Source organism: Heloderma suspectum, chromosome 1, assembly GCF_057233095.1.
Source record: "Heloderma suspectum isolate Gila_16-S chromosome 1, 16-S_ref, whole genome shotgun sequence".
Classification (NCBI taxonomy): Eukaryota; Metazoa; Chordata; class Lepidosauria; order Squamata; family Helodermatidae; genus Heloderma; species Heloderma suspectum.
The window spans coordinates 396,864,455-396,877,224 of record NC_139458.1 but is presented as its reverse complement, the minus strand read 5'-3'; the positions used below and the strand labels follow the sequence as shown (position 1 = coordinate 396,877,224).

At 45.3% G+C, this 12,770-nt stretch overlaps 1 protein-coding gene across 1 annotated transcript in view; it reads left to right on the top strand.

The window, feature by feature from the left end:
* LYPLAL1 (lysophospholipase like 1) overlaps positions 1–9,890 on the top strand; it is a 35,070-nt gene extending 25,180 nt beyond the window's left edge. The window contains exons 4-5 of the mRNA XM_084828777.1: positions 6,252–6,367; positions 8,367–9,890. Coding sequence (XP_084684903.1) covers positions 6,252–6,367; positions 8,367–8,591 — 341 coding nt within the window. The 3' untranslated portion in view covers positions 8,592–9,890. The remainder of the gene's footprint in view (positions 1–6,251; positions 6,368–8,366) is intronic.
* The last annotated feature ends 2,880 nt before the right edge of the window (positions 9,891–12,770 follow it).

Here is a 12,770-nt window from a genome sequence, read left to right as displayed (position 1 = left end):
ACGGCCTCCACATGGCCTGAGGGGGGCGCTCCGCAGTAGATTCCTCAGGTCAGATTCTTAGAAATCCAAGCTCATTTTAATCCGTCTGAATTTCTCCAGCATCCCTATCAGCAACACACATGGAAGACTGCTTACGCACATAGATCTCTTGCAGGTATAAGTGGTGTTTGTCTGCTTGCTGAACTGACAAGGGTGCAACATTAGTCTGACTTATGTTAGCAGACCCATTGAAATGAATGGGGCTTAAGTCAGATTAACATTGGATACAACCCACAGTGGAATACATGTTTTTCTTAGCTACCTCTAGCAAAGTCCTAATTTCCTCTTTCCTAGTTTTGCAGGTCACTTTTCCTTTTTTCTTCATTCTTTTTCGTCTTTCTACTAGTTTGGTATGCCACAGAAATGCTGATTCAAGCCAGTGGGTCCCCGCCACCTGTAGTCACTTTTATAAGCCGCCAGTGAAAATAAACTCCCTGTGACAGAGCCGTAGACACGATAGTACGCCAAGAAATACATGCATGCTTTTTGACCCCTTGTTTCATTACAATAACATGAGACATGCAGCCGCTCTGTTGTTTATTGCTAGACTTCTTCCATAGCTACTGAACCATGGAGGAAAGAACATGAACGTTGCTGTATTTCTTAGAAATAATGGCATATTTAGTCTCTTCTGTATATGAATGAGATGGTGAAAAAATACAGTACTGTATATCTTGGAGAAAAAGAGCATTGTCAGTAACTGAGGACAGGAGAGGGACAAAAGGAGCTTAATATAAATTTCTGGAGAAAGCTGCCTGTCTACACCCATGGCATCATATGCCCCAACATTGTTGCCACTTTTCCATTTGTATCTTTTCTGCTTTAGCAGGGAATATCTCAGTTTGGGTGTTGAATAGGATCTCTTTGAAAGTTGCATCACTTTTTCCTACTGGCATTTCTTCCTTCCTTCCTTCCTTCCTTCCTTCCTTCCTTTATCATATCAAATTTCATGGTAGTATTCCAACATAAAACAAACAAAAGAAAACAGCAAATAAAACTTTAAAACTGATGAAATCTTCCACAATTAAGGCTGCAATCCTATGCATGTTTAGGCAGAAAAAAGTACTATAACTCCCAGCATTCCCCAGCCAGCATTCTGTTCACACAGTGGCCAAACAGATGCATGTGGGAAGCACACAGGTAGGACATGAGTGCAATAGCACCATCCCTAGAGACTGTTAAATCTCACAGATTTTGAGGAGTTATGTTGGGGGTGGGGGCTTCTCCCTCTCCCTCCTTGCAGCCCATCATCCATATTTTCACTGTTGCATGACTGTTCAAAAACTGCCCCACAAAATGCAGTCCCAGAGTTGCTGTAGGCCTGGAGAGGAGAAGGGAAGCAGACCTCTGATTGATGGATGGGGCCAGAGTATCAGGGCCCCTGAAAGGATGCACCCTCTGCCTCTCAGGAAGAGCAATCTGGCAAGGAGGAGACCAGCCTGGCCCCACCCATCCACCAGAGAATGAGCCCTTGCAGGGAGCTGGCTTTCCCCTGTCTGGAAGAACTTTTGGCTCTATCTGCTGGCGGTTGCCCTGGGAGTACAGAGCTGAAGGGAAGCACAGTTTGGCCCATCCGTCGGCCAGGGGAATGAGGGCTTTTTGAGTTTGTGTGAAAGTTGTCTATTATTGCAGATCATTTCATTGAAAAGTTGGATATGAATGTTATTGTTACCTGGCCCAACGGTTCTTGAGTATGAATAAATTCCTGCATGAAATGTAGGAATGTACGAAACTCACTTACCTTTTCGCGGATTGATTTGTGGTGGGGGAGGAGGCGCTCCATCCCTCCTCCCGGAATCCTCGACCGGGGGGGAGGTGATCCAGTCCTCCCTCCCGGAATCCTGCCCGGCCGGCTCTGCTCCGCAGCGGCTCCGCAGAGCAGCCGGCCAGGGCCATCCGCAGCCGGATTTCCGGCCGTGTATGGGCTGGTGTGGATGCAAATGGCGGCCACCGTAGCAGCCGCCATTTGCGTCCGGCCAGGCTGCCATGATAGGCTGCATAAGTATTTACATAGCCTATCACAGCTACCCCCCCCAAAAAAAAAACAGCGTACGCAAATGGCGGCGGCTACAGCGGTCACCATTTGCGTTCCCTATTTTCCGCCGTTCTAGCCCACGTAAATATTTATGTAGGCTAGAACAGCAGAAAATTGGGAACGCAAATGGCGGCCGCTGTAGCCGCCGCCATTTGCGTACGCTGTTGGTTTTTTTTGTTGTTTTGTGGGGGGGGTTGCCGTGATAGGCTACGTAAATACTTCCGTAGCCTGTCACAGCTGCAAGGACAGCAATGGCAGCCACAGCAGCCCGGCTGCGGCCGGCCAGGAGACCAGCCACTGGAGCCGCCGCTGCCGGAGCCACCGCCGCCGAATCTGCCGCATCCACCCCAGGTAAGTTCCGTCCCGGGGGGTTTCCGCGGGGGGAGCAGGGGGGCAGGAGGCCGTTCCACCACGGTTTCCGGGGGGGTGTATTCTTTAGAATCTGGAATCCATGGCGGAATTCTCTGCCATCCCTAATGAAATGACTGATGCTTGGACAACTGTAGTTCTTAGCTGGTCTACACAGCCTGTGTTGACTGCTTTTGATTTGCTTTAAATGGTAGCCACTATTTTCTGGCTGCAATTATATGCACAATTAGGCTACTTAATTCCTAATTACTTCAGTAGGATTTCAGCAGCCAAACTGTGTATAGAATTGTAGCCACAGCTGAGTTCAAGACATGTTGCTCTTGCCCTGAGCACCCAAGGCTAAGGGATAAATCTGAAAACCTTGAATATCTCAATCTGTATGCTGTTAAGATGATGTCATTGGTCAAACCATTGCATATTGTATATTTTGTCAATCTAGTGAAGTGTTTCACGGGTCTAAGTTATTGTAATATATATTTCATTTTTAGATTTCACTTTAGATATTGAAAGTTGGCTAAAAATCTCCCTTGACTTCACTCTGTGTGTTTTACATATTATGTTCAGCACAAGCTTATACAGGACTAGTGTAGCCTTACGTGGTAAGAGTGCTGCTTTGAAATCACAACATTTGGCCTGCAACTAAATCCTTCGTTTCTGGGATTTGCAAAATTTTCATTCCAGAGCAGGGATGAGGAAAGTGTGTTCCTCCAGATGCAACTCCCGTCATCCCTCACCATTGGCTAGGTTGGCAAGGACTGATGGCAATCGCAGGCCACCAAGATCTGTATGGCCACACATTCCCCACCCCTGCTCCAGAATATTCACCTAGAGCAGGGGTCCCCACCCTTATTGAGCCTGTGGGCACATTTGAGAATCGAGAAACTGCTGTAGGAACCACCACAAAATGGCTAGTCACATAATGGCTGCTGTGGAGGCCTGGCTAATCGAAAGAGGTGCGGGGCGGGGGGAGAGAAATAGTGAGGCTACAGGCTGGTAGGGAGGGGGAAATAGCATGGCAAAGGGTTAGATAGGAGAGAAAGAGCAAGGCTAGAGGCTAGAAGGGGAGAGAAAGGAAACTGCCCTAACATTTTCCCAAGGTTTTTATTTTAAAGAATTTTTGAAGAGGGCAGGGAGAGGAGAGCTTTGTGGGCACTGTTGGAGGTGCCCACAGGAGCCATGTTAGGGAACTCTGATCTAGAGACCATAAACTTACTGAAGAATACGCTACAAGTTTCCTCCTACAGAACCAGGGGCAGTATCCAACTGTGTCATTCCACTAGCGCAAATGATGTTGCACTAATGAAAACTAGGTTCTGAACTATGTGCAAGAGGAGAATCCAACCAAAGTGATGTTTGCACAAGCACAGTTGCACAGCTAGTTGCACAAGCGTAATCTGCAAGCGCTTGCGCAACAGAAAGATTTGGCAGAGCTCTGCTAGTTTGCAGAATGACACTGGTGGATACTGCCCTAGATTTCAACAAACCAGCCTTTAGCATCCCGTTTTCCCATGAACTGCAGGAGCCACATGAAAGCCACATTGCTTAATGTGCTCCACACAGAAGGTGACTGCGTTATCGGGCACTGCTGGTGAGTAGGCTGCGTTGCCAACTAGTGACTAAGTGTATGCAAAAAGAAAAGAGAGAGAGGAAGATTAAATCATTTACAAATTAGTAATGAGTTCTCAATGCACCCCATTTTGCCTCTGTATTCTGAAACATCAAAATGTACTTAATTTTATGTAGGCATAATATGCACCAAAGACTGGGAGTGAATATGCATATTTATTCAGAGCAACTCTTTTCCACTGTATTTTTACGAGCTTTGGGGCAATGGCATCATTCGCTGACTGGCACAAGGAAATGAGCAGAGGGCTCATGAGCAGTTAAGACATTTCTTTTAACAAAAACGAAGTGTGGTTTCAGCCCATGGCTGATTGTGATTTATAATAACCGCTCAACTGCTAATCTGTCTGTGTTTTTACAGTTCAACTATTCATTCAGTCTGGGTTTCAGGATTTTCTGACCCTGTATAACAAATGTCTAGCCCATGTGGTATCCTCCCTATTGGGGAAGTTGCCGCACAGGCGAGTCCTTGGAGCTTTGCATCAACAGACTCACCCGGCACTGGGAGGAACAGCTCCTCCTAGCATCAGCCGAGTCCTGCCACCTGCATGCCCTGCTGTTATCTCCGATAACCGTTATCTCCACTTGGAGGCTGAGCCCCACCTCATAGAGGAATCCATGAAGGTTCTGCAGGCCAGATGGGGAACCTCTGCTGGCCAAAGGTTCCCCATCACTGCTCTGTTTGTTCTATTGTGTCTTAAGGGAATAAGCCTGACTGAACACCATGAGACCTACGTAAACATACATAGGATTGCACTGCTCAGCTGTAATTAGGGCTTCGTAATTCATTATGAGAAGCCACAAAAGAGGCGACAGCAACTACACCAGAAGAAAAGAAGACTGTGGATGGGCCTGAAACATCTTTCTCCAGATCTGTGAACAGTCACTCACAATCCCAGTGCTATTCAATCTGTACTTCTTTAGTAATAATGAAAATGATAATAAAATTCTACTTAACAGTGTTCACATATAATCAATAACCTATTTCTCAAATTAATAACAACTGCTCTGCCACCACTGCTACTAATTCAGTGTGGTGTGATGAAGTCTTAAACAGTCAGAACAAGTTAAGACTTGGACTGCTTATTATTCTGGAAAAAAATCTGTAACTAAGTATGCATCCTCCTAGAATCGCAGTGCTCAGTCTAGAAAAAGTTATATACTCTCATGAAGGAAGTCTTTGGCCTGGCTCAGACTTGAAATGAAAGCCAGAACTGAGTAATCTCCCTGGGCCCCTTCCTACTCGAAAATGATCACCACCACCTCCAGTTCTTCTCTACCGAGTTTCATAGTTATGTGTGACCGTCACTAACCTGGGCTAAAATGAAACCGAGTTCATTCCTAAACCCATTCTGAGAATGTGAAGTACGTTAGGGGTGTATCCAGCATGATTTTTCACCTCGGTTGGCAAATGATCACGTAATAATGATGAGTCTGTGTAGGGTGGGCAGGGTGAATTAATGGGGATTTATCTGAGTTCCTAAACTCTGTTTTCAGCTGGAAGTCTGGACTAGGCCTTCTTGGAGCACTTTATTGTATGCTAAAGTCCCATTGGTTTTGCTCTCTTACAACTCCAATAGGAACTTAGGAAGCTCCCTTATACCAGGCCAGACATTGTCCATATTGCTTGCCCATATTGTCCATTCCAAGTTTCCGTACTGTCTACTCTGATTGGCAACAGTTCTCTGGGGTCTCAGGAAGAAGTCTTTCACCTGCAATTTTCTTTTAACTGGAGGCTCCACAGATTGAACCAGGACCATTTGTATGCAAACCATGTACTCTTCTGCTGAGCCATGGTCTCTCCCCAAATAAGAAGGAGAAAGATGCTAGAAGTTTGGCCCAAGCAGGAAGCACACCTTACCCAGTTTAGACTGAGAAGAGCGCCGTGCTTGACCGAGGTCCAAACAGGCTTATAGCACAATCCCATACATGTCTACTCAGAAGTAAGCCCCACTGACTTCAATGGGACTTACTCCGAGGTAAGCATGTATAGGACTGCAACCCTAGAGGGAGTAAAGTTGTAGCCTCTGCAGGTTGATTAAATCTTTAGCTTCCTTAAAAGTGTTGTGTTCATACCCATGCTTGTTTGGGAAGAAGAAAACCACTCTGAAAGTCATCCAAGGTTCTAAATATTTGCCCTTACTATGCTTTTATCATTTGTTTTCCCCCTTAAAAATATCCATAGGTGGTTTTTCAATGGGTGGAGGTATGGCGATGCACCTAGCTTATAGGTATCACCAAGACGTGGCTGGAGTGTTTGCTCTGTCAAGCTTCCTCAATAAGAACTCTGTTGTTTATCAGGTAGGTGTTTGCTACCTGTTCCCCCCTCTGTTTTGATCTTTAAAAATCTCACAAGGTCCAGCATCCATGACTGATGTTGAGTGAATTTTTATTTTATCATTTATTCCCCGAGCTGCCGTGTTAGTTAATGTAGTAGAGTAGATTAGATGTCATATTAGACAACCAAATTGCAATATTCAATTAAAATTAAGGCAGATTTGTGCACCCCAGCAAATTTCTCTACACAAGTTTTTTTGGGGGGTGGAGGTGGGGGGTGGGGGGTGTTGAGATTTCCCTGTGGGACCTGGTTCTTGCAAACCTCCTCAGACAACATGGGTTGCCCCAAACTTTAAAATATGGGTCATCCAGTAGTGTGTATCCTTATGAAAACCAAACGATCCTGTTCCAAATTGATTCTATCATGCTTTTTTTGCACTCACACAAAATAGCTGTAGAAATCTTCTCTGGTTATGTGACTTGTTTCATTAAGATAGCTCAAGTTTCTAATCTAATGCCATCTAGTCTCATGTTTTCCACCCTGTGTGCACCCCACAAGTTCATCTACTGTTTAGTTCTTTTGTCTCCATTCCTCATTCTTTCCCATAATCCTTGGCTGGCCAACATAAGAATTGGTGTCCTGGATTGGACCAAAGGTCTATCTAGTTCAGCATCTGCTTTCCTAAGGTGGCCAATCCAATGCTCGTGGGAAGCCCACAAGCAGGACACAAGGGCAACAGCCCTCTCCCACTGCTGCTTCCCAGCAACTGGTATTATTCAGAGGCAAGCTTCCTCTGATCTGACTACTAGACAATGTGTAGCCATGAATTTGACTACTAGACAATGAATAGACAATGTGTAGCCATGAATCTGACTACTAGACAATGTGTAGCCATGAAACACTAAGTTGGTGTTCATCACCACATCCTGTAGAAGTGAAATCCATATTTTAACTATGTGGTGTGCGGTGAAGTACTTACTTCTGTCTGTTCTGAATTTCCCACCATTCAGGTTCATTGGATAAGTCCCGACTCTAGTATTATGAGAGAGGGATAAAAATGTCTTTCCATACAGTAAGCCACTTACTCCAGATTCTTTCTCAATACCTATTTGTTCAGCAGAAACATGGGGAAAGAACATAGCTCAGTGGTAGAGCACATGCTGTGCATGCATGACATCCCAGATTTCTTTCTTGGCATCTTGAGAGATCCCAGGTAGCAGAGCTAGAAAAAATATCTGCCTAGGTCTTGGAGAGTCATTATCCCTATTCAGTCCATGTCATCGCACAATAACATGGCGAGAAGGGACATGCTAGCCAGCCCTGCCCCTTCTGTCATGTCCTCATTGCTCAGCCCCACTGCCCTCCACATGCTGAAGGATGAAGATCTGCAGCATAGAGCCTTCTTACTCATGGAGGTTCTCTGTGCAATCTGGAACCCTGATTGTGTGGGGTTCTAGATCATATGGGGAGTCTACATGAATATGGCCGGGCTCTCCACTACAGACTTTCACTCTCCACTGCATGGAGGGCGAAGGGGACTCGACTGAAAGGGCAAAGCCAGCTAGCACATTCCCACTCTTCCCTCATGCAGTTCTAACTGTTTGAGGCATTGAGTAGCTGCATTGGGCAACTGCCAATCAGAACAGACCAGCCATCCCAAGGCTGGTGCCCTCCAGATGTGTTGGAATGCAACTCCCACAATTCCCAGACAGCATGGCCATTGGCTATGCTGGCTGGGAATTATGGGTGCTGCAGTCCAACGCATCTGGATGGCACCAGGTTAGGGAAGGCTGGAGTACACAATAGTGGGTCAGATAAACTAACAGTCTGATAGTTGAATGCAATATGTAATTGCTTACTGAACTTTTTTAAAATTGTGGCTCCCTTTTGAAGTGTGTTAGATACACCGATCTAGGCATCTCATTGGGTATCCAGTGTAAACATTGGCCTTCTGTTTTCGTCTAGTTCTGTTTTTGCTTGTTTTAAGATTGGTAACAGAGCAGATGTCCCCTCTGCCAACAGGCACTGAAGAAGAATGAAAGAGGACTCCCTGAGTTATTTCAGTGTCATGGAACTGCTGATGAGCTAGTTTTGTATTCTTGGGCTGAAGAAACCAACAAGATGTTAAAATCCCTGGGAGTAACAACTACATTTCTGAGTTTGCCAAACCTTTACCATGAACTGAACAAAAGTGAGCTAGAAAAACTGCGAGCTTGGATTTTGAAGAAATTGCCAGCAGAGCCCTGACGAATGACGAATACTGGATCTGATCTGTATTCCATTTCATATGAAGGTTTCTGTGTTGCATTACTTTCAGTCTTGTAGTATGAACATTTCCTATGAATAGCAACACCTTTTCCCCAAAAATAATCAGATGAGAATATTAAAAACTCTTGAAAATGTACATTGCTGAAAATCTTATGAGGTGTATTCCTTGAATTGTCCAGGTTATCTTTGTGTGTATCGTGTGATATTAAACAGCATAAAATAGGATTATCAAGCACTAGCTGAACCCTGTCTCATTATGATGGGGAAAGTATGCATGCCGGGACCTGAGAGTGTGTCACTTTAGAGTATACTCACTTTGAGAGCTTATTTCTGTGTCTTGATTTTGTAGTTGGTTTTTTAAAAAAAATAATAATAAGCCCAGATTAAATGCTGAGTGGTGGTATGGTTAGATATTCCCCAACAGGCCCACACACCAATTTGATGTACCCCAGACAATTCCTCAAAAAGATCACTTATAGCACGTCTAGGTGTGTTCCTGATTCAGAAGTGAGCCCCAGTGAGTTTCTAAAAATATCCTAACCCACCCCTAGTTCTGAGGTATTTGGGATCCCAGCCTATAGGCAGTATCCAACAGCGCCGTTCTACCTCTGCTGCTTCCGTTCCGCTCATGGGAGCAGCCACTTGTGCAACAGGGCTTTCACACTTCTAAAAATAACCCTGGAAACACTTGTTTCCAGATCAGGACAGGTCAGCGGAGCTCCCTTCTGTGTTACTTTTAACGCACGAAAGCCCTGCTGCATAAGTGGTTGCTCCCGTGAGCATGGTTTCCTAACGGTGTCGCTTTTCTCTTTATGAGCTGAGATTGAAAGAGAGAGTGCCAGTTGCCTACAGCTATCCAGTGATCACTTTTGAAGCCATATTTCCTCCAGCAAAATACGGCACAGAAGCCCACTGCCGTCAATAACAACAGTAATTAGCCAATGTGCTTTTAACGTTCAAAAGTACATTTTCCAGGGGCATTTTTTTTTTTTTTACCAATATATCACGTAATAATTGTTCATTTCATTCGTAAGAGTTGAAGGCAAATCTAAATGAAACAAATGAGCGGGCTTAAGCAGCCCATTTCATGATACCTTCTGGAGTTGCCACTTGCATTGGCAAAGTACATAATTCAGCAAGCAAATGAAAACAACTTCAAATTAGGCTTCAGTTCTCCTGGGCTCTGTAAAGGTTTTCTGTTCTGCTTGGAAACAAATGTGTCAGTTTGGTGGTTTGTTTTTTTGTTTTAATCTTCCACTTTTATAAATGTGTGTTTTTAAAAGAGGGGTGCTCCCTTTCATGAATAGATTAGTGCTTTGAATCGCATGGTGTCCTGGCTAATTGACGTGTGGCTGCAGGCAGCTGCAGCCGGAAAACAGTTACAGGCAAGACTGAAATCGGCTGATCAAGCCTAAATTATTGGTAAGAAAACTGGAATTAAAGAAGAGGTTCTGGAGTTAAATTAGTCTCCCCTATTAGGCTATCTGACAGTCAAGTGGTTTTAAAAAGAAAGTGGTCCTCAAGTCCTTTAATCACTTCACTCAGAAAAAAAGGTGAAGCCAGATAAACCATTTGTTGGCGAATGTGAGATGTATGAAAAATACCGGAGTTCTTTGAGCTATTTGATTTATTTAGGAAAAAGAAAGAACCTATCAGCTTTAGCCACCCTGCAAAAGAGTGATTAAAAAAAATATTTTTAAAAAGCAGAACATAAAACAACACGTATAAGAAAATAAACACACAAATACTTTAATCTTCGTAAACTGCCCAGAGAGCTTCGGCTATTGGGCAGTATAGAAATGTGAAGAAGAAGAAGAAGAAGAAGCAGCAGCAGAAGGCGACTTGCTAATGTAGCTAAAACTCGCTCTTTTAGCTAGAGCCTAGAGATGAAAAATCCTTTCTCAGGCCAAAGTTCCAAAGAAATCACTAATCGACTGACAGCTAAGCATTACCCTCCAAGAATAAAGCTGGGCCTCTCTCACAGCTTCTGACAAACTGAAATCCAAACAAATGTCACTAAGCTTCTCACAGTGGCCAACCAGACAGAATGTGAGAGTAACAGCCCTCTTCGATGGTTGTTCCCAAGCAACTGGGATTCAGTGAACCTGGAGGTTTTATATAGCCATTGTGACTATGGGCCATTATGCTCCACAAACTTCTCTCATTTCCTTTTAAAGCCATCAGATGGTCATCCTCGCATATTGGGACAGCGAATACCATGAATTATATGTTGTGTGGTGGAAGAGGAAGCCCCGTGGAAGAAGATGTGAGAGAAAGAAAAGCAGAGTGGGCATGGAGCTGAGGAAAGGGAGTGCCCAAGTAAAGAGGTGGGGGTGGACTGAAGAAAACATTGTATCAGGCCTGTGCCAGAGAGGCTGTGCTCAGTTGGCAGAGAAAAGTAGACATAGTGTGGGGCTATAGATGTGTGTGGGCTGGAGAGCTAAGGCTGCTTGTCCTATATACCAGCCTGATGCCCCCCAGATATTTTGGACGTCAACTATCAACCCAGATAGCATAGCCAATGGTCAGGAATCCTGGGAGGTGTAGTTCAAAACATCTGGAGTTGGGGAAGGCTGCTATATACTAATAGCAAAGTAATTTTCCATGTGCCTATCCTTACAAATAGTTTTGGCTCCAGATTTCTCAGGGCCCTTGGGCAAGACATCCTGAATGGGTCCCCTCCCTTGGTGAGCCTACCTTATCATCATTCTCACCAGCTGTGGTTGCTCTAGGGATGGAGGAGAATTCCACCACGGATCTCGGTGAGGCTGAACGTGAGTGCATTCAGCCCCCCAAAACCCATGGCGGAACGAAGCCCCCCACCCCCCCCACCCCGCGAAAGGCGTGCAAAACGGAGCATAATCTGTGGCCGCCATTCGCTTCACCATTTTAGCCATGATAGACTACATAAATACGTAGCCTATCACGGCTAATGCAGGGACACCTTTTGTGTCCCTGTGGAGGCAGTGATGGGCTACATAAATATTTACATAGCCTATCACGGCAAAAAGAAAAGGGAACACAAATGGCAGCTATGGCTAAAAAAGGGAATGCAAATGGTGGCTGCCGTAGCCACCGCCATTTGCGTTCCCTTTTTTTTTTTTTTGCCGTGATAGGCTACGTAAATACATAGCCTATCATGGCTAATGCAGGGACGCCTTTTGCATCCCTGCGGAGGTGGTGATAGGCTATGTAAATATTTACGTAGCCTATCACGGCTAAAAAGGGGAACGCAAATGGCAGCCGCCATAGCCACCGCCATTTGTGTTCCCCCCCCTTTTTTTTTTGCCGTGATAGGCTATATAAATATTTACATAGCCTATCACGGCAAAAAAGGGATGCAAATGGCGGTGGCTACGGTGGCCGCCAGTTGTGTCCCTGCACAGCCCAGCAGTGGCTGGATGTTGCTGCGGGCTGCCCTGGCCGGCGGCTCCGCAGAGCGGAGCCGGCTGGCGAGGATTTCAGGGGGAGGGACGGAGCGCCTCCCCCCCACCATGGATGTACAAAACGAAACAGGTAAGTAGTTTCGTACATCCCTAGGTTGCTCCTCCTCATCCTCTTTCTCATCACTGCTGCCACTTGCTTGCTTGACAGACGGAGAGCCAGTGAGCAGGGGCATGTACTGCTCTTCCTTCACACCACCATTTTCTGTCTGGGCAAGAGCAAGAGGCAAGCAAGTTGCACTGGTGAAGAGGAGAAGAGCATCTCCAGGGGGCTGTTGTCAGTGGGCCCCTGGTGGGGTGTGGATCTTTGGCAGGTGCCTGACCATGCCTACCATTGACACCAGATTGTCTGTAGACAAATCGGCACCAACTACACATGAGGGAGTATCGGTAGGCTTGGGAGAACTCCAAGGTGTGCAGAAATACAAAAAAAAAGTTGTTTTTAAAAGGCATAGAATGCTAACTGGGGGGGGGGATGGGGGCAGCAGGTATGTGTGTGGAATGGAGTATCCTGGAAGAGGGCATGGCTAGCTGGCTGGAATACTGAACAAGAACATGCCACACTGCCATGTTTTGTAGCAAGTCCCACTTGTACCCCACTACTTAACCAACGCTTGCTTGTATTGCTCTAGTTTTAAAGTTTATTTCAATAAAGCAGGATGATGAGATGGAGATAACAGTTATTACTCTGTAAGGATTTCTTGAAGAGGTACTC